Below are 21,936 nucleotides of genomic sequence, written 5' to 3' on the forward strand. Positions count from 1 at the left end.
TGAGCAATTGATAAATGGTGGTTCGCATGTTATACAGGGTTTTGTCTGCTGTTGTAAATTGTTATTTTTCTCTTTTCATAGGCTAATTGTAGACTTAAAAAATGGTTAAATGATTTAAATCACTGCACGAGGTTGGGAGTGTATGGACATGCGAAAATTAGTAACACAGGTGTTTTCATTTAAAATGGGTGTTATATTCTATGGCAGGGGGAAACTGCCCGCATACCACACAAGTATGACTTGAGCATCAACATTTTCACATTTTAGAAAAATTCTTGCCCACTTTTCATTTAATAACTGTTAAACAATTGGTCCCTGTGGGGTAATGGAGTATCGACCAGTGTAGTTTCTACTGTTCAGCGGTAATCATGTTGAATAGCATATTCTGAAATATTTGTTACTGCACTAGTTGTACATTTCACTTTATATGTATGCAATCCTTAATTGCCGTGTTGTTTTGCCATTGCCATTTTGTAGGAAGATAAATAATTTTGGACCCTTAAAAAAATTGAATTGTCAAGGATAAACCTTACACAATGATGTGTGTGAAGACTATGGTGAGAGTTTGTGAACAGCAGCTAAGATCATAGGTTAATTTCCCCCCCATTTTCTTAAGATAGACCATAAATAATTATGGCGTAAAATTATATACAGCCATCTTGAGTGTACGGATGGAAATTTAACATGAGAAAGTAATGTGTGCTAATACAGTGAAAATATGAAATGGACCTGGGACAAAATTTTCTTAGGACAGTTTTTTTAGAACCTCTTGAAAATTGACAAAAAACCAAATGTGCAAGATGTTTTCATATTCAAGAGTTCACATTGGAGAAGGCTGCATTTAGTATTTTGGTAATTCATAAACTCCAATAATACACTACATCTTATGAACATGAATTAATGTGCCACTAAGTGTTAATGGTATCTAATATTTGTGCACATGCGCTGTCTAAGCTTTTCATCACTAATTATGCATATATCTATAAATTTCAACTAAAAATCGGTCAGGGCAGTGTTAGTGAAAGAACAGTCTAATTATTGGGTAGATGATTTACAAAATGGGTATTGCAAGGTGAATGTGAGGAACATATGCATGTGGATTCATCCGTATTCAAGAGCATGACAAAAGGTGAAGTTTTTTCATCCACAGATTTTCCTTCAAAATACAAACCCTATCATAGCTGGAATCTGGCATCACTAGTAATGCTCCCTAGTTCGTGCATCACAGCCTGAAAAGGTTGGACTGAGTGGATCTTGGGGCATTTATCACAAATTTAATTCATTATCTAAAGGATACCAACCAAGGCTCATTGTTAGAGGGAGCCAGTTGAGATTTTAAGATTGAATTGCAATATTTATTTCATTTAATTTTCACAGACTGTTAGCAAAAATATGCATAGTGAAGTATCAATGATATTTGTTTCCTTGGGTTATTACATAAGACGAGAAGAACTCCTGATGCATTGCTGTATGGCGACATCATTTTGACAAGTTGACCAGATGTAAGTAGAGGTCGTGGATTATTCATATAGATGTGCCCTTTTTTATTGCCACTGTGACTTTTTTGTGAACAGGATTTAATGTGTAACATCGTTGGCAGCTATTGCCATTGGCAGTTCCTTTATCAACTAAACAGAGTGGGAAATATATAAAGTGATATACAACAGAGTCCTAAGCAGTATTTTGTTATTGCTTCTCTTATCAACCTCAACTATAAAGAATTTGCCTTAATTTGTTAAATATTCTCCTGTAAATGATTAGGCGTAGATTAAGTGAAATATTATTGCTAATTATTTGAGCATGAAGAATCCTAATTGGCTCCAATAATCCGTTGTCCAAGGAGAAAACTAAGAAATTTCAGAAGTTAAGCTATCACACCATGATCATATGCAAATTTCGTCACGGCTATTTTTCTCCTTTCCTGCATGTATAGAGGCTTTCTAATAAAGGAAAAATGTTTAGGGGATGAAGGAATAATTAGGACAATATATTTATGCTACTTATGATTTATTTGCAGTGTGCTACCTGCTGTTGGTTGTAATTTGTTGAGCTTATTTTGTTTTGTAGGAAGTATGATGCCTCATAAGCATAGATTGAGCATTTTACAGTTTCATTGCCCAAGAGTAATGATTCTTGGTATTAATGGTTAAAGTGGTTCCAAAATTGCAATTTTGAAATTTTCTCACTCTTGTTTGAAGTAATTTACCTAGTTGTACACTAAAGAGCATGACTTCGATTCCAGTTGATGCCTCTTTTACCCCAAGCTGGGTACCAAAACTTCCTGGGAAACCAGTGGCGGTACAGGGTCAATAACTGGTCCCCCTACCCTCATATGTGAATTTCACATGCCGTTAGGCTTTGTGTTAGGTTAAATCTTGTTTATTTGCTTCCTGAATTTTTCCTAAATAAAGTCGCTAACTCTTAAAGTAGCATGTCAATTAATCTATATGATGATATTTCCTATTCATGAATTATTTTTTTAAAATATAATTGATTTTTGTTTAATATTTTGCCCCCTCTGCCTGTGCATTATGATTTTCATGGTTGGTCTTTTTTCCGTATCATAATCTTTCCTTTCCTCATGGCCCTAATGAAGAGATTATGTAGCAGAGGGGCACCATAGGGATTTGGGTACTAGCTTAAGAGAATGATGTTGTAGTTCCAATTTCATTGTAGTTGCCCATCTTCTGCATTTTTCAGTTATGTATTATATATTCAGAAATAATACCATGATAGTGCAATTCAAGAAAATCCCATCGACTGATAAATAATTACACAAAATATAGCCTGTTCTCATACACCTGCCTGCAATAGAAAAATATAAATTGCAAATGCATATGAGTTAATTGCAGTATTTTAATTAATTTGTTTATTACTGTGCTTGTAGCGCTTTTAACGAGATGGGTTCCATAATATTTAAAAGATATTGTTCTCTCGATATGAGGTATCAGCAGATTAAGGAATTTAAATAGTGGAAAAGCTTTTTGTTATATCAAATGGAAATGCTCGTTTGCTGATGATCACTAATGCCAACATGTAGCTTTATGAATACACATCCTTAGTGAATTCATGGCACATAATGGCATTCTGCTCTCCTAAAAACCTTTCATTTTCTTTCCCTTGTTGGAGGCATGGAAGCACTAGCACACATCTTCCAATGGCCGCGATGATATGCTGTTGTATGCTTGATCTCAGTTGTCGTTTGTGTATATTGAATTACTGTCACCTCCATTGCCATTGTTTCCATTGCAAAATACATAATGAACACAGTATAATTATTTGGGACGGAATGGAAACATTGCTTCAGTCCTTGGAGCACTTGGGCAGACCCCTAATTTTTTCACTCACATAGTTAATACATTACACACGGCATTATTCGAAGATTTAAACATCCTCTAAGTTTATTTTGTTCAATATCAAGCTCTGGCTCGGTTCTTGTCACCACCTATCCGGTTCGACTGCGACCAAGTAAGGAGCCACAGGTCGAGGAAGGGAGGCATAAATAGCAGGGGGGAGTTTGGCCCCTGAAGCAGGGGCGGGCATCGTGCCCCACTCTGCAGGAATGCATGGGGCCATGTTGGGTCTCCTCCTAGTAGCCAATGGACCACCCCTGTACCTTCCGCTGCCACCACCGGATACACGAGCCCTCACTACGCATATGCCGGCGGCTAGCAAGACGACGAAGGCTACCACCCCGCCCACTACACCCACAACTAGACCATCATCGTTCGCTCCTGCTGGTCTCGGAGCTATCGTCTTCTCCTCCCTCCCTGGAGCTGGAGGAACGGGAGGTGGAGGGGGTAGTGACCAGATTATATCGGGTTCCCTCGGGGGAGGAGTGGACACCACCTGTGGAGCTGCCTTGGAGGATGAAGCCGACTGGACAGGACTCGCGGCCACCACGGAGAACGAAGGGGAGTTTTCTCGATCCTCTCCACAACCGAGTTCCTCATCTGAGACGTCCCCCGGGAGCAGACGACCGGATAGGGAGGACGGGGATGCGCATGGAACCTGCCCAGAACGGCGCGACAGGAGCCATCTTCGGAGAGGCCGCGCGGAACAATCACAAGCGATGGGGTTGCCTTCGATGCCCCGGACGGTCAGTGTGTCCCGGCGGGAGTCGAATGCGGCGAGGAGTGAGGGCGCCACGGTGTGCATCTGAGCGCCGCCCACATCGAGTACAATCCTAGAGGACTTGGGCAGGGGAAAGAATAAGGTGGGCGGGATGGTGTTTACCGCTGTCTCTATCAGTCTGACCTCGATTTGCGGGGCTGAGAGTCCCGCGAGGGCCCCCGGAGAGAGCGCCTTGAGGCGGTTGCCCCTAAGGGCTAGGTATCGTAATCGATGGCGGAGCGCTGGAGATAATTGCTCAGCCAGGGTGGTGTCGGACCATTCGACGTCCAGATGTTCCAACGTGGCCGGCAGTGCCTCCAAAAGACCTCCTGCGTCGAGATAGCCAAGTACGGGAAGGGAATGGAGTCGTAGGGATTTGAGGCGGAAAAGGGGACGGAAAGAGGCTGCATCCAGGGTGCGTAGTTCAGTGAGGCGTGCTAGTCGAAGATCCACGAGCGATGACAGACCGGAGAGATCCTCCAGCGATACGCTAGAGATGCTGTTACCGGAGAGGTCGAGTTCTCGCAGGGAAGAAAGAGAGGGCCACGCCTTCCTCAAAGATTCTCCAACTTCCGTCAAGGAATTATCCGAAATATCAAGCCTCTCCAGCAGCGTAGTTCTGTCAAAGGCTCCTGAAGGGATGGACCTTAATTTATTAGCCGAGATATCCAAACGGCGAAGGAAAGGAGTCTCCAATGCTGGGAGTTGGTCTAGTCCTGTGTCCCTAAGTCTTAGGAACCTCACTGTCTTGGGATCGGAGAGAAGATGCTGGAGGGCTGACGCATCGAGAGGATTGGATGAGAGGTCTAGGGATTTGATGTTAAGAAGTAAGTCTCCTGAAGGCATATCGCGCAAAGTGTTGTTGGCCAAGGAAAGATGCGACAAAGAGAAGAACTGACGGCTTAGCGCACGTATCGGAGCTGAGCGGAAGAGGTTGGCGGAAAGGTCAATACTCTCAAGGGAGTGCAAACGCGATCTGTCGAAAATAGCTTCCGGAAGGGAAGAGAGTCGATTACCCGAGATATTCAATACAAGCCTGGAGACCCCCTCGAATGCTCTCTCTCCCAGTCGTTCCAAGTGATTTCCCGACAAGTCCAGGAACTGAAGTTGACTCGAGTTGGAAAAGGCGCCTTCCTCCAGTGTCTCGATTCTATTGTCTTTCAGTCCAAGAGTGCGAATCAAGGGGAGATCCGCGAATAGTCCTGCACCCACGACCCGGATGGCATTCTGGGAGAGGTCGACGTGTCGGAGGGAAGGGAGGCCGCGAAAGAGTGCTGGCGAGAGGAGGGTGAGGCGGTTTCGGGCGAGACGGAGAACGCGGAGTCGGGGGTGGACCCGGAAACTGTGCGGCGAGAGGAGCGAGATGTAGTTCGACGAGAGGTCGAGTTCGTCGAGGATGGAAACGGAGCCGAAGAACGAGTCGATGAACGAAGAGAGGCGATTTCCCGCCAAAGACAAATTTCGCAGAGTCTGGAGACCCCTGAAGGCTCCTTCTGAAACATCCGATATGGCGTTGCCGGAGAGGTCTAGCGTTCGCAGCGCGGGAAGGGAGGAAAATGCCCCACCAGGGATGCGAGTCAACGAATTGTCGCGAAGGAACAGAGTCTGAAGGGATCGTCCCGTAAGTGGGGAAGGTGGCAGAGATCGAAGCCCGACTGCCGAGAGGTCGAGCGAAAGCAGGCTCATTGGCAGGGTGAGGTTAGGGGGGAAGCGAAGGGCAGAGGAGTCTCCGTATCCACCGCCGCCGTTCTCTGACAGGACCAGGTACTCGAGGGCGGGAGTTGATGAGAGGTCGGGGAATGCGACGAGGCGGTTCCGGGCGACGGATAGATAGCGCAGGCGGGGGAGTCCCAGGGTCGGTAGGCGTCGGAGGCGGTTCCCATCCAAGGAGAGGCTCTCGAGGGCGCGGTCCAGTCCAGCGAGTGAGCCATCCTCTAAGGCAGCCAGGCGGTTTCCGGAGAGGCGGAGCTGCGAGAGGGAGGAAAACCTGAGGAAAGCATCAGCAGGGAGTTCGCGTATAACGTTGAAAGAGAGGTCCAAGGCGCGTAAGGAGGGCGCCAGATCGGGCAGGAGATGGTGGCCGGAGACCGCTGCGACTCTGTTGAAGTCGAGATAAAGATGTGACAGGCGCGGGAGACGTCCTAAGGCGGAGGAGGGGACGAGGAGCACATTATTGTCCCGCAGCGAGAGCCAGGAGAGGGACGGCAGGCCGTCGAAGACGTCGTCCTCGACTGTGCGAAGAGAATTGACGCTAAGGTCGAGGCGCCGTAGGGAGCGAAGGCCGAGGAAGGTGCCGGGTCCCAGCGAGGAGATGGCGTTGCGGCTAAGGTCAAGGACCTCGAGAGAGGAGTGTCTCTGAAGGTCTTTGTTGAGAACGGTCTGTAAGTAGGACAAATTATACGACACAAAGAAAAGAATTGAGTGACGTTATCACCATGCTTAACCAATTATAGAAAAATTCCCATGTCAAGAAAACGTTTGGAAAAAATCAACTTGACAGCATTAAATTTACATAAATAGCTGAGATGCACGAACAGCGTTCCTTTAGATTTCCTTATCCCAATGCGATCGTTCCTCCCTAGGGAGGAACGATCGCATTGGGATAGCAATGAAATGTTCGCATAAAAAATTACTTTGGCTAAAGGTTGGTCTCGTAGAGATTCTCTCAATATAATAATTTGTTTATAGACATGAGAAGTTATTTAGTGAGTTCTAATTCTTAAGGGTGTGCTACTCGAGGGGCATAATAATGGATTGCGCGAAGCGTGGACACCTATCGGTTGAAGGTCCTCGAACGCTAATGCGCGAGTTTCATTTTGTACCTGACAACCTTTTCATTTTGAAAAATTACTAATCAAAATGTCTATTATAGCTCTTAGTTACGGAATGTTGTAGAAAATGCTGCTCAAAGTAGCGAAATTGGAGTAAGCAATACTATATGCTGGAAAAATTATTTGTTGACGAAGCTAATTATCTTCATCTCGAATTGCTCTCTTGTATTTGATCATAGCGGGGCGATGCTTTGTCACGGAAAAGTCATTACGTTCTGGAAAAGGATTACAAATACCACCGTAATTGGGAAACTGCTTCATATCAAAATATTTTTTTTTGCCCATTAAGCGACTAATTATAAAGTCGATCTTATCTTGTCTTCAAGATCCTTGCTAACCCTTCGCTCTCCAATTGGAACATCACGTGTGCCGAAACTCCGTCCTCTACGTCACTGAGGAAAATATCGATGACGAAACGGTCGTTCTCGTGTTATCGGAAAATTCTAAGTTTAATGTTTTCATTTATTTTCATCAATAAACTATTAATCTGAGAATAAAATAGTCAGGCCTAAAATGCGTTCACTGTTAATTTGGACAATCATACCACTTACGAAACTCGCCTTTTCTTGTCTATATAATAAGGATCCATTTCACAAATCTGCCACGAGGATACATCATTTATTGGATTTTTGCGAAGAAAAGGGAGGAAAGTTTCGAAGTGTGATAGCTTTGTGTTTTGTTTTCATGTACGTGTTTCTTATTTTTTCAACCTACATTTCATTATCTAAATAGCTATCATGATCAGCGGGAGATATTTCACAGTCTCTGTTTATGAATGCTCGATTATCTTGCTCGAATGTTCTGTGCTGTGATTTTTGTTTTTCAGGTATGAAAGCAAATATACACTAAGCGCCTAGATCGCGATTCTTATTATCTGCCAGTAGAACTACGTATTTATGTCAAGAATGGGAAGTATTTAAATGGGTTCTCATATAACCCGTCACGCGTCACTTCCACCATATCCAGATAAATACTTATTTCCTCGACTTCTACACGTGATGGCATTTGTAGACTTTGTAAACAGGTGAGCGATGACCGAACCCGTTCGTACGTATGCACCGCCGTGTGACTCACATTTCATGCGTCACAGGTCACGGTCGCGCTGAACATGACATATTTTAAAGCCCTGATTGCATTGGATACTAAGAGGAAAAATTTGTTTGATGACTCTTAAGTTCAACAGGCGCAAAACTCAAATATGCCACTCTGTTGGAAAAATCGAGTCCTGATTAATAAGCGTACACTTGGAAAAGTATCATACATGTATATCCAAGATAAAAAGTATTCTTTTGTAGGATTTATCATGTACATTATCTACAAATAATACGAACTTTGTGTGAATATTAAATAGTATGGCTTGGTTAGAATATTCGTACGGAAATGGGATTTTATTCACTGGCATCCTGTCGAGTGGATGATCTAGTACATGTATCGTAAATGAGGACGGAAGTGAATTGCGTATAATCTTAGCGTAAGATCGTGATAATAATTTGAACAGAAACCGCAGTTCTAGCGGTGACGTGTAAGGCGTGAGACGCCGGACCTTGAATAGTTGATCCATTCTCTAGGGGTGAAAGCGCTTCCACTTAGAAAAACGCATACTTAACAGAAGGTTATGGACACTCAACAACTAGAACGGCTCACTACCGGAAATGAGGAAGGGTGGCAAAGGTGAAGGGGTGACTAGCAGCGGGAGATAAGTAAATGTTCCTGAAAAAGCTGCAATGAATAATTGGAGTCGCTTCTAGCTACACTTCGCTTCCACCACTCGGCTACAGCATAGCCGAACTCCCGTCGTTGACTTGCTGGGCTCACCAGCTGTGCCTTCTTTTCTCACTCACGGCTGTTGTTGGTGAATACAAGTAGCGAAAAGATAATATTGAAACAGTATTTCTTTAAATAATCGCAATCAGAAGTTTATTCATGTAGCACAGCGGATTTAATTACCTGAAGCCGAGAAATGATTACTCCAGTGAGTAAATCAGAAGCTCACGTTATGTGATCAGCATCAGATTCGAGAGAGTCTCTATTTGATTGATGTTCGAAGTATGTTAAAAATAACGCATTTATTCCGACACAAATGGGTCGGCTGTTAAATACCTGAATGGAGTTAGAGGACATGTTGAGTATCTTCAAGTACAAAAAGGAATGCAGGGCTATACTTGGAAGCTCCGCCATCAGGTTGTCCGATAAGTCCAAGAGTTCAATATTTTGGGCTCCTGTGAATAATAATAGAACATGGTTATTAAAGACATGAAAGCGTAATAATTTCAATGCTCCTGCTTAGCAAGTAGCTTGAGCAGGAGCATAATGACACATGATTTGACTTGTACACCGTTTACTCTCAGAAGCACATTTGAATTGCCAAAAAAATGAATAAATTTATCCGTGAGGTTCACTGATATAAACTTCGTAATGTTAAACGTGCGTTGTTTCATACAGGATAATTCTTATCGTTGTTAAAATTATATCTCCTTGATAAATCATTTTTATCAATTCCTTTGGGATTAATTAGTGTAAATTCATACTTATATATTTTTATTTCCGATATGATTTTCGTTTCCACGCATATGACAATTTGAACCATAGGCAGAGTTATTTTCAAAGTTAATAATATTTCCCGCCGAAAAATCACAATCTCTTCGACGAAATCCAAGGACAGGATTCAAGCCTAGAGGGAAAAGGTGCCGGCAGCTGGCCCCGGGTCTCTGGAATCAAATCCGACTCAAGCATTTGTTAATCTCCAACTCAAACCATGAGGTGTTATATACTCGCACTCCACGCTTAAATGGCTCCTCTCAAACTTTTGCCTTTTACTAGCATTCTGTTTACAATTGTGATTGACGTAGTTCAAGGAGATATCGTTTCCATCGCTAACAGAAAGATGTGGAACGCACAAATTATTGTCGACAAATGTAGTCATCTCGTTTGCTTAAGGATTATGAGTAGGCATTAAATATGTGACCCGCTCTAAAAGCTTCGCGTTAATAATCACTGTCTCTCTTCTGCCATCTTGGAAGTGATGCTGTCACGAGCAAGGCATACTTGTATAGCTACTAGTAATAATATGGCTGAAAAACATTCATGATGGTGTCTTTTGAACAACTCCTTGCGTTTAATCATTGCATTATGAGCATTTCCTTGTCAATTGCTTTGCCTGCTTATTTGGTGATATATTATACTAATTGAGTTGCGTGATTTTTCCTTGCATAAAACAATTAGCTCAGACTAACCAGTTCACACCAGCAAACTATTTAACCTAATAAGTTAGTCACAAAGTTCAACGTAACAATTCAATTTTTAAAGAGAGAATTTAACCATCGTAATCCTTGCCAGTTTTCCTATTCAACTTCACCCGTGGCCGATCAGTGAGCGAATTGAAGTAATGCATACTAACATCTAGTCACCCTCGTGCCGAGAAATTGAAGGACGTACGCATGCTCGGAGAAATTTCAGAGGTTGGACGCCTGCACATCTTTTTAAAACCTTGCCTAAATTCCTTCGCCTGCTGTATTTTTACCGCCATTGTTGTCGTCCTGTGTCGTTTTATCCTATCCATACTTGTTAATTTTGATTCATTAAAATTCATTGATTCTTTCAAATTGGAAGTATATTTCGTTTTAATAGGAAGAAAAAACAAACAAAATTTCGGGCAAATTTACGTAATATTAATTCTTTTTCGGCAGTTAAATGTTTTTTTAAATTTTTTGGGGAAGGAACAATTGACATTTTTGATTCTCATGCGAGAAAATGCGAGTCTGAGAAATAAAGATATGCATATTACAGAATTAAGAGACCTTCACTCCTCCTTCATCCCCCTTCGGAAGTCATACCGTGAAATACGTCGCTATCCAGTCGTTTCAGACTGTTATGTGCCAGCATGACGCGCCGCAGGCTGCTCAGTCCTGCGAAGGCACCACTCTCGATGGTGGCCAATCCATTGTCCGACAGATCGATCACTTCCAGTTGGCGGTGAGGCAAGAAGGCCGAACTTCGGATGACACCTGTGGAGCAACACAGAAGATTATGTATTTCTATCATTAGTAGAAGTATTTTTCTCATCTACCGAGTCGGATGGACAAAAAATATAATTTACTGTAGAAGTGCGATGACTTTATTGTTAGTTTACCAGTTAGTGCACCCGATTTAGTATCTGCTGTAACTTGAGGTACCTTCCTTAACCTTGAAATTGAAACAGAATGCATTGGCATAAAGAGGGACTGTCACTGTTCGGGGGATCACAGGATTAACAAGGTTGGGAATGGATTCATTCAGTCTCTATTCGTCTCCAAGAACATTTCAGTGCTCGAATGCTTATCAATCTCACAGAGAGTTTAGTCGGTTTATGCTTAATTTGCGGGTAAACTTCACTCAATTTATTGATTGAGCCGTTGGTGGTCTAAAATAAGATGTAAAAGCTGAAGGTTATCTACGCTAGGGTTGATGATTCTCGCAGAGCTAAGTCGAATTTTGTGGTTTTGCCTTAAAATAGTAGGGAAATAAGGGAAATGCATTAATGAAAGGAATATGGTAAATATTATTAAACAAAACATGAAAATAATGCAGCAAAAATACAGTGATTGAATAGCGGGGTGGATAACGTTTATTTTGACAACAACTTTTAATTTTGTTGAATTATTTCAGGACCAAACCGTATTTGCAGCTGTTTTAATGGTAAAAGGTTCAATTAAAAAAGGCTGGAGTAGAAAATCAAAGGGCACTAACAAAGATTTATAATAATTGGAGATTTTCACGGTCCTATTTTTTTCTATTTATTTAAGAGTTAATGTTGCAAAAACAAAAAAAAAATTGTGAATATGGAAAATTTGGAGTTCGTGAAGGACATGAAGACTCCTGAAGGCAAACCGAGGGTCGACTTTTCAAAAATCTGAGGATTTTTATGATTTATTCACAATGGATAATACCAATCGGCCTACTGCATCACATTCAGTGAATGAACACTTAAAAGTGTTCTCCCATGAAAGCGTCATTGGAATTTGTGCATTTCCGAACGAATATGCCATATATCATAACTAACTTAATTTTACACCATAACTGACGAGAACATTATGTCAATTTGAATCACAGTAACAGTCATTTAAAAGTTGATAAAAGCATTTCAAACTGTAAGCCATGTATGACAGTTACTTGACATTATACCAATCCATTAAGAAAATTTACCAATCAATATAGACGTATAGACCATCAATATTGCCCATGAATGTACATTTAAACATTCAGTCGCGCAAATCAAGGGTGCATGAATAAATTAAAATCCCATAATTCATGGAGTGGGAAATGGTAATAATTACCACAAGAGGCATGAGATCATGTGGGATATATTCAAAAGCTTTCCTGTGTCAATGACTTTTAAATGGACCCCTAGCCATTCTTTCATGGTTAATTAATTTACCAAGATTAAATATTTAATCAACCAGTTAATTTATGTCGTTGCCACTGGATGCTAATAATTAGTCCGTGGCTGCCAACTCGATAATTACATTACAGATACATTTCTACCTCTGCACTATATATGTTCCCATTTGCCAGTTAAGACATTCGTTTTGGCAGTAGAACGAACCGTCCATGAAATAATAACATTTGACATCGTCCAATGGTAATTAAATTGAGTTCACCACATTTTCCATTGTTTTACAGACGGATGGCGTTCATGAGCAGCGGAGCGAGGATGATATGTCATTTCCGTTATTTTTTAACTGTGTTTTTCTGTTTAGAGCACGCGTCAGACACGGTTGACGAGACACTAAAACAAGGAAGCAGAAAAAACACACTTTGAATTTTGTGAAGCAACCTCCTCCTTTCACCCGCGAGACTAAGAATTGACCATTCTTCCTTTAGCTTTACTCACAGTCCCTCATTCTTTTACTAAGACATCACAGGATAGCTTTCCAATGCCGAAAATACATCCTATAAAACGCATTTAGCATGATGCAGGAAAAATCCTCGGGAAGACTGGCGGATACGCCCCTGCAATTTCCAAGTTTTATGACAGTTTAATCGCTTAAGGGATGAGAGCACCCATTGGCCAAATGACCTTTTTAAAGTGGATTTCATCAGTTTCGCTAATACGCTAGTATTCCTGGTTATCTTTGGAATCACACATGTATAACGGATTTCATTTGTCGACCGAAGGACTAGAAAATAAGAAATTTATTTAGCAAACACACTAAGTTATCGGACATAAATTGTACTTACCTATGCTGTTTCTGTCAAGAGCCATGTATTTGAGTGCCCTTGGGCCATTTGTGGCGCTACTTGGAACTTGGACCAAGTCATTTTTTGAGAGAATCAGCTCCTGTGAATACATAAAATAACATAGAGAACTGTTAGCTTCTTAAAAAGGAAATATAGTAAATATGTGTAGTTAACTGCAATGGCACATTTTTTACCAACTGAGTGAATTAGCATTTACAACCCAAAGTAAAGGAAAATGAAAATACCAACGCTGCAGAAACCTGCACTATAGCAAGAGCACTTTGTGATACGAGGGAGGAGGAGGAATAGGGACGGACTCCTCGTGATTTGGAGATGTCTATACGTCAACTTCTCTCTTGCTTTTGGTCCTTCGTAACGCAAATTGACACTTGAGCATTCCGCACTGTTACAAATACAGTTCCGTCCACCTTCCGTGTCTGCGTCCCCTCGAGGTGTCATGAATAAAATCATAGTAATCAACCCGTTTGGTAGGTGAGGGTAGAGTTCATCTCGCAAACCCCACGACGTGTGATATACACACATTAAGGGTAGGGTTGGGGCAGTTCGTTCCCTCTTCCGCCTGCGATTTTTCAGGAAGATTTGACATTGTAAACATCATGAATAACAAGCCTTATTTTTCAGCCGCGATTCATTCTTATTTTCTACTCCTGATTCTAAAAATTTGAATGAATGCGACAGACTTATCCACGTGATTCACGCGATAGCGTGTGTCATGCACACGGAGGAGAGTGACGAAGCAATGGAGATCCTCCACTGCCGAACTTCGACGGAATAATATTTTGAAATGACTCAAACAGTTATGTGACCGAATCATATCTTATCACGCGAAACGGGGAAATTCTGGTGAATTTTGTTGGCACGCAATGCCAACCTTCACCTTGTGGAGAGGGTGATATCCACAGTGAATAGGTACTCTATCATTTCGAGCGATCCCCAATTCGGTCCCTGTGCGCATGACAGTGTAGCAGCTACGTATTTTGGAGAGACCTCCACGCTCCTGCGGCGGGTCACTTGACCGTCGTTGCATCTCCCGTACATTCCCCTGGTCATTCGTCTGAAAACAAGGCGATCGCTGTAGTACGATGTGACTCTCACCTGCAGCTCGGTACAGCCGTCCACGATTCCGCCCTCGAGACTCATGATCCCGTTGCTGGACAGATCCAGCGTGCGCAGGCGCCGGAGTAGGCGCAGCTCGGGCGCGGAGAACACAGGGTTGAGGTGGTCACCCAAGAGGTTGTCGGCCAGCCGGAGTGTCTCGAGGGATCCGTGGGCGGCGTCCAACATTCTTTCCGGAAGACGGCGGAGGGCGTTGCCGGAGAGGTCGAGGTGCGAGAGGGTCCGAAGATGGGCGAAGGCGTTGTCCGGGAGGAGCCGGAGGCCGGACTGCCGGAGGGCGATGACGAGGAGGGTGGGGGGGAGGGAGGCGGGGAGCGCCGCCGGGGGCAGCGCGGCGCCATCGCAGGCCAGTCGGAGGATCGCCGGCAATGCCCCGGGGTCCTGAGCGGGGATGGCAAAGCACAAGCAAGGAAGGTGCGTCTGTGGGGGACACGGGGTGAGAGGTGGCGCGGGCTGGCCGGCGTCGGATGGTGCGACGGACAGGACCAACTGTGAGAGGAAGGATAAGGTCACATAGGTAAAATTCACTTCAGCAATGTATACAATGTGTAGCACGAATAAAATAGCATTCGTTGTTTCAAAAGATTCATTTGTTATCATTCAAGTTTAGTGGTGTCCAATACGAGTGGTTTAGTGGTGCCCTCGTATTATGAAATATGTATGTAGACGTGTACTTCGCATGTCTAAATTAACTCTTTCCGTGTGATTTACGTCCATAGTTATAAGATTCAAACCGCCCATGGGGGGACCTTCAGATATATCAGATAATTTATGAGAGAGCATCACGGCGATTTTTTTAACTGTGTCATTATGTCCTCCCGTCTTCAAACATCGGGATATAGGGTAACCCCTTGCCATGTGGTTTACCAGGAAAATGCCGTTGCCGAAAAATAACACAGCAATCCAGACAACTAGAAGTGTTCAGAATCACTCGGCTTAGAATTCGACCCCTATGGTGAGTAGCTGAGCGCTCGACAACCTCATTTACTGGTATTTGAAGATGCGTGGTATATTCATGCTACCACTGATACTGATTTCTAATTAAGTGTAGAAGTTTTCCTTTACTTATTCGCCTATTTTTAAATTAGCTGGTTTATTTTCTCCCCTATAGCTTTTAATTGCTGGTAACATTTGAAATGAGAATTATGAAATTCAATTTTCAATCAGCACTGATATTTGCTAATAAGGAAATTAGTGTTTTAAAAGAACAAGTATTAATTCACATTCTCTTTCATATGCTGGTTGACGGGTGTCGTTCATGTTTAAGTTGTCAGCTTACATTGAAATATGAACCCACATTGTTAATACGACCTAACCATTAACGTTCTGCCTGCTAAAAGAAGGCTTTTTATTTTCAAAATGAAAAATGAATACGTAATATTTATACACAGATTTACCCTCTTAAATTTTCAATTCCTGTGACATTTGATAATATTCCTTATTTTGTAAACATTTTAATTATTTATTAGTCAACCTGCTCCTCACCACAAGGAAAATGGGAGGCTTTTAAAATTCGGCTGTACAGTATTTCTTATTGAAACTGACTTGAAAATTAGCATACATGTATTCTAGACTTTCTACAAAACATTAAAACTGTTTCATTGAGTTTACCGCGTAATCATTTCCATTCTTAAATGTCCCCATTACTGTCCGAATCCACGGTGAATGAGTCTTGGTCTTATTTGTAACTATTAGACTTACTTGGACTTATTTGTTACTTGATTGCTGTGAACAAGGCGTAGTGGTAGCATCTCATTGCAGTTTATGTTGGGCTTAAGTTTCTAACTTCAAAGTTGCCAGACGATTTCATTCAGACGTATCTAATTAATTAGTTTTGTTTGCAATTCACTCCTTGCGATTCTCCCTCTCTTGCCTTTCTCTCCGCCGAAGCACATCGCCATGTTTCCCACGGTCTTGTTCTGAAATTTCTTTTTTTTTAACGTGAACTTTCATAACGTTCACGTTCAGCACAAGGCTGATCTTCCAATCAAGGCTGATCATTCCAATCCCTTCGATAAAACGATTCCCTCCTTAACAATGTGTATTTCCTGACTGTTTTCATTCTCTCCCATTTTCAAATTGACAGAGCAATTTCCTTTTATAGTGGAATGTTGTTTTTCAGCTAGTAAGGGCCAAGGGCGTCAGGTATGGGGCTCTTCTGCGAGGGCAAATTCTACCGAGACTTAGTGGCAGGCAGGGGAGAAAAGTTCGTCCTCCATCGGAGGGAAGGGTCGGAGAAGTTCAGTTGATTAATGTCTTACTTATTCACCTCCGATAAGATCTCTTCCTAACCAGTTTTTTTAAGAGAAGTTGTATGCCCTCTGACCGTCAGAGTGCAATTTTCATTTCACAAGACCATATATTTATTTCGTGCGTCCACTATTTCTGTGTACCTGTGCAATTAGAAAACATTTTCCAAATGATCATAAATGACATCTGGTGAATTTATTATCCCGCGAGTGAAGGTTATGTGGTAAACGAAAAATTCAAATAAAATCTCGATATGTATACTTTCCTGGGAAAAATATGGGCCCATGTTGCCTAGAATTCCCATTACTTTGTCGAGTAAGCGAGACAAGATATTTATTTCGCTCTATTGCAATCATTTATTTGTCCATACCATCGGTTTCTCCACCAATTCTGTCTTAACTGTCGAGTGCGACGTTAAAGTAAGATATTTCTCCCAAAAATGTCTTCAAATTATTTTAAAGTTGTATTTAATTTATTTTACTGATTAAAGTTAAATTAGTCCAAGTAAATTTAAAAAAATGTATATGAATGAACATTCGTGTGTTTATTATCAAGTTAATTAAACTTACACATCATGTCGTAAACCGTGCAATTCTTTCAATTTTACCAATTATTCTTACCTTCTTAAAAAAAACCCTTATTGTTAACTCTTGGAGTGTAGTACCTCATGGGTGTTTAGGCCAGCGGTGTTTGTCCTACAAAAACATGGGATAGCTTATTTTTGTATCATCTGTCTTTATCTATCTTATTCAACATTTCTCGTAGAAGTCTGTTGCTTATATATTGCTTTTTAGAGATGTTTATTGTGTTTTCTCTCTATTTGCGTGCAAAAGTTAAGCTTACGGAAATCCACTTATGCTTTCTAAAATGTATCGATTGCCCAAGCTGTCCAAAAAACGTGTCTACTCAAGTGAATGGCGTTGCTCTTTAGCATTTTCAATAAAGTGACAAAAATACTATTATCATTTGTGAAATTTGAACAATTCAATCGTTTTTCTTTTCTCCCTGCAACACTAAACGATATTCTTGACAATAACGGTCTGATAAAATGAACCACCATGTCATTTAACGAAGGCTGGAGATAAACTCTGCTTATTTGCACACATATAATTAATTGACCATTTCGTTAAGGATAATAGAAAGTTTCCCAACACGTGTTCCATCAATTGTAAATATCATATATCCACCCACCCATGAAATTTATAAATAAAGCGAAAAAAAGCGGGCGACTTGACAAAATTATAGCTAAGAATCAGATCGGTGACGGATCTTTAGACAAATTCAATAAAAAACTGGTATTCCACAAGATATTTCCCCCAAGGAGAAAACTTCCATATTTAACAGCATCACATTTATACGTCAGACTTAAGAACGGCTACACCGTGCTATCACGAAGTCAGTAAGAATGAAGGGGTTCGCTTGATCCGAATAAAATGATATTTCTCTGTATTTATGCCACATACTCTAAAATATGTTGTGAACTTTATGAGATTTTGTAGATACTTGTTAGTTATTACGTCGATGAACAGTTTTAAGACTGATTTATTAGGCGGATTGGTAATAATATATAATATTTATTATATTTTATTACCATACGGAATTCCTCCACCAATTGAATCTCCTTGGACTTCTGGTCCACATACCTTCAATTTTACGTACATATATTGAATTCCATTTGACTTTCAAGTTGAATCTCGAATCTTCATGATAGCCTGAGCTTTGAAAATAATGCAGTGGACTTTATGTAATCTATTTCCGCTTTTGTGTGAGGTAACAGAAGGTACCACGGATAAATTTATATTTGTTATTCCACGAATACATTTCATCCGAGGATAGGGTGCCCACGAAACACAGGAATAGTCCTTAAAAGAGGCATCGATACAAGAGAGGAATTCCTCTCTCGTAGTTCATCTCAAGACCCCTCATGGATTTTCCTAAATGATGAAATAATAGCCGAGGTTACTGAGCGCGCAGTGTTCTGAGAAACGTAGGTACTTCACGAAATTAATAAATGCTTACAGGTATAATATGCTGAATGTTCCTGTATAGGTATGCTGAATATTCCATCTTGCGGATCGATGACAAAGAGGCTTGAACCGAAAGGCTTGTCACACCGAAGGGGCAATTCCTACACAACATTTTGGATTGGCGAGGAAGCTCCTTCATTTAACATTTTCGTGCGACTACCGATTTAATACATAAAGAAGAATAAATTACAGATTCAGGTGTGATGAGGTGGAACTGTTCCATAATAATTGATACAAAGACTATTACAATTTTCTACTGAATAAAGATTTGCTTCTTGATCTGTCTTGATCATCAAATCAATACTTGAAAATGATGTAGTGCATTGAAACTAGTCGTGAATAAATCTTTATTTTGTGGAAAATTTTAAGTCTTCGTCTCTGTTATTATAAAAAAGAATGCCCAAAAGTATGCGCACCTCAATATCAGGGTTTGAAAGTATACCTATTTTAAACATTGAATGCGCAGTTTGAGGAAACATTAATTACATTAATTTTCCATCGAAGCTGTATTTATTTACCATAAATGTATTTCATATCGTATTTTTTCAACGAAATCTTACTTATGAAATAAGATATTTAAGGTCATTGTTCGCCCTTAAGCTCTTATAGCATCTTTTAAGAAACATATAAATATAAAGTAAATATTTAATTGTGCCCAATTATTCCCTCCGACTCTAAGTGATAAGTGACATACCTTTCCTTCAATTCATAGGTCCAAATTGATAATAGATTAAACCTTTTCATGAACAACAAGCTATGTAATCGAATTTCGAACGTGTACTCGATGAAAGATGATGTGAAATATGATACGAACGGGTTTTATGAATTATATGTTTCACAATATGACGTTACTACATTTACGTTGAATTTTACAACCTGTAATGATTTGAATGAGGGTGAGGTTTTTAGATACGCTTCTACAGTCACGCATTATATACCCATATTAGTATTCTTAGCTACACACCTAGTCCTTTTGATACTTTACTTTTAAAGAAACAAGAAAAATGGACTCAATAAAAAAACGACTTCAGGCAAAAAACAGCAGAGCTAGTTTACGTTTAATTGCTACGAAGCGCGTGATGATTCAGAAGTTATTTTAAGCACTTTTGATCAAATGTAAACATATCACGGAACAATTAGAAAAAAATGCAAATGGTAATCTCATGCCTAAAGAACTGAAGAGTTTGAGACTTTAAGTCTCAAATTCTTCAGTTCTTTAGGCATTTTATTTTTTTCAAATTAGATAATCACGAGGTTTAACATCATTAACTCTTTAAAGTTCTGCATTAACATCTTGAAGCAGAAGTCATTATAGATTGAGCTGACTAAATTATCTGCGAAATCGTTAAAATTCGTCTCATTTCAGGGTAATTGTTGCATCCTTGCATAGTTGAGGTCAGATTTGGGATTCGCGTGCAACTTTTCCTGACTCACATCATTGACAAAATTAGTGTTGCTTCTTAATTTGTCATCAAAGAAGTACTTTTACATATAAGAGTACCAAATAAAATACCATATTACAATCAGATGATAAATATTTAAATTATTTGATTATTCAATTATTAACTAAACGTATTTATACCCACTTCAGTCGTAAACAGTGGATTCACGTACTGCTTCGCTGACGAGATAAAATTTCCATATACTATGTCCAAAATGTCTCGATATTTTTACTACTCTTCTCTGGCAAACATATATTATTCCCATTTATTTGGGTTCTCTTTGTTTAGCAATATTATCTGAATTAAATAAGGAGGCAATGTCGTGTCTCATGCATCCGTGTTCTTGATTGCCGATTTAAAAGTTAAATAAACTTATAACACTATAATAATACACTTCTCATTGATGTGGTTTAATGTATGTCATATCATAAACTTATTAATATGCATTACAAAATATTAGGAATAGAATAGGCTGAATACTCCCACGCTTCAGATGCGATAATCTCACCACACCAATAAAGTGTATGAATCTCAATATTCCAACTCACAATATAGAAATAGGACAGATTAGATGCAATGCCGGCAATCGTTCTCCACTTTTGAGTTAAGAGGTCATGCTGCGGTCCTACATCTTTGGTAAAAAGACGAAAACATTCTTGAAATATTTGTTTCAGTAATTGTGATTCACACTGCTTCGGATTAATGCTTAACTCTTTTATAGCCAGTGCCTCGTGGGATGGGCACTAATTGTAAAAGGGTCAATGGGGGGGACTGAATGGAGGGTGGGATAGCGTTCTCCAAGTCATTCTCACAGTGGCCTTGCCCCTTAAACATTTCGGTTCGTCGTCTGGGGCCACTGACCCCCGCCCTCGCACCATATGCAGGAAGACACACTGACAATGACTGACAGGCGTAAAACTTTACACAAGAGCACTAATCCGGACCTTTGCTTTTCGAGAAATATTCCGTCTCCCCGTTTTATTTTTCATGAACGACTTTTTCAAATCGATTCCTCATTCGTAGTAGTAGTAGTTTTGAGGGGAGGTGACCGACAGCTGAGGTCATTTGCGCCATAGGGGTTGGACAGGAAAGGCATTAGCCTACTCTTTACGAAAGGCGCCAAGGAGTCCGCAGTTTAACGTCCCATCCGACGGACGGCGTACTTACTCAAAGTGCCCTCCACTAAGCACCTCAAGTAGGGATCGAGATGCCCCTGAAAAATATTCAACACCGCCGGGATTTGAACCTGCGCCCTCTGGGTGGGAAGCCAGTACGTTAGCCCCCGCACCATCTCGATCCCCTCCTCATTCGTTGTTCACTATTCTTGCTAGTGAAGATGCCACAGAGTCACAGAATTGGAGCCCTAAAAAAATCAATAGAAGAACGATGGAGAACAACTTGAAGATATTAATCAAGTAAAATGAGATTTCACGGAGTTGATTCTGAAATAATCGAATTGATCTTCCTAACTGTCCATTTAGCGTCAAAGGGCAACGGAAAACAGTCCCAATTAGAGAAAATAACAGAAAAATGTGGTTCTTGATGTGGTCAATGTGCCTGCGGTTGCGGATTTATATTCGCGTACGTCAGGCTGGCGCAAGCTGCTGTCGTCTCAAGTTTATAACTAGAGGGTGATTGGATTCCACCATCCTCCATTTATCCTTTTTTCGCATTCATTCAAACTCGTGTTTTCGCTAAACCGTCCACCAAGCGAAAAGTAATTTTACGGGGTCTTCAATCAAATTTTATACTTCACTCGTTAAATCTAATTCGTCTGCAAGCTGCCCACACTGCGGGTTCCTGTTCCTTTGTACCAAATAGTGTTCCCATTCCTGGGCTATTCCGAAAACCACTGGAAAATAATCAGTTCTTCATTTCACTCTAAGCCTAGTCGATACAATGAAATCGATACAAATAAAT

General features: G+C 40.8%; 1 protein-coding gene across 1 annotated transcript; it reads right to left on the bottom strand.

Annotated features, from left to right (window-relative positions):
• Positions 1-2,230: 2,230 nt before the first annotated feature.
• On the bottom strand, positions 2,231-14,633 carry LOC139689972 (chaoptin; the record flags this gene model as incomplete). Its single annotated transcript, XM_071587128.1, has 5 exons — positions 2,231-6,492; positions 9,045-9,163; positions 10,778-10,948; positions 13,161-13,260; positions 14,277-14,633. Coding segments are annotated over 5 exons (3,801 nt in total), but the record flags the coding sequence as incomplete, so codon positions are not given.
• Between the last annotated feature and the right edge of the window lie 7,303 nt (positions 14,634-21,936).

This window comes from Hetaerina americana, unplaced genomic scaffold (assembly GCF_022747635.1).
Source record: "Hetaerina americana unplaced genomic scaffold, ioHetAmer1.1.p SCAF_3, whole genome shotgun sequence".
Lineage (NCBI taxonomy): Eukaryota > Metazoa > Arthropoda > Insecta > Odonata > Calopterygidae > Hetaerina > Hetaerina americana.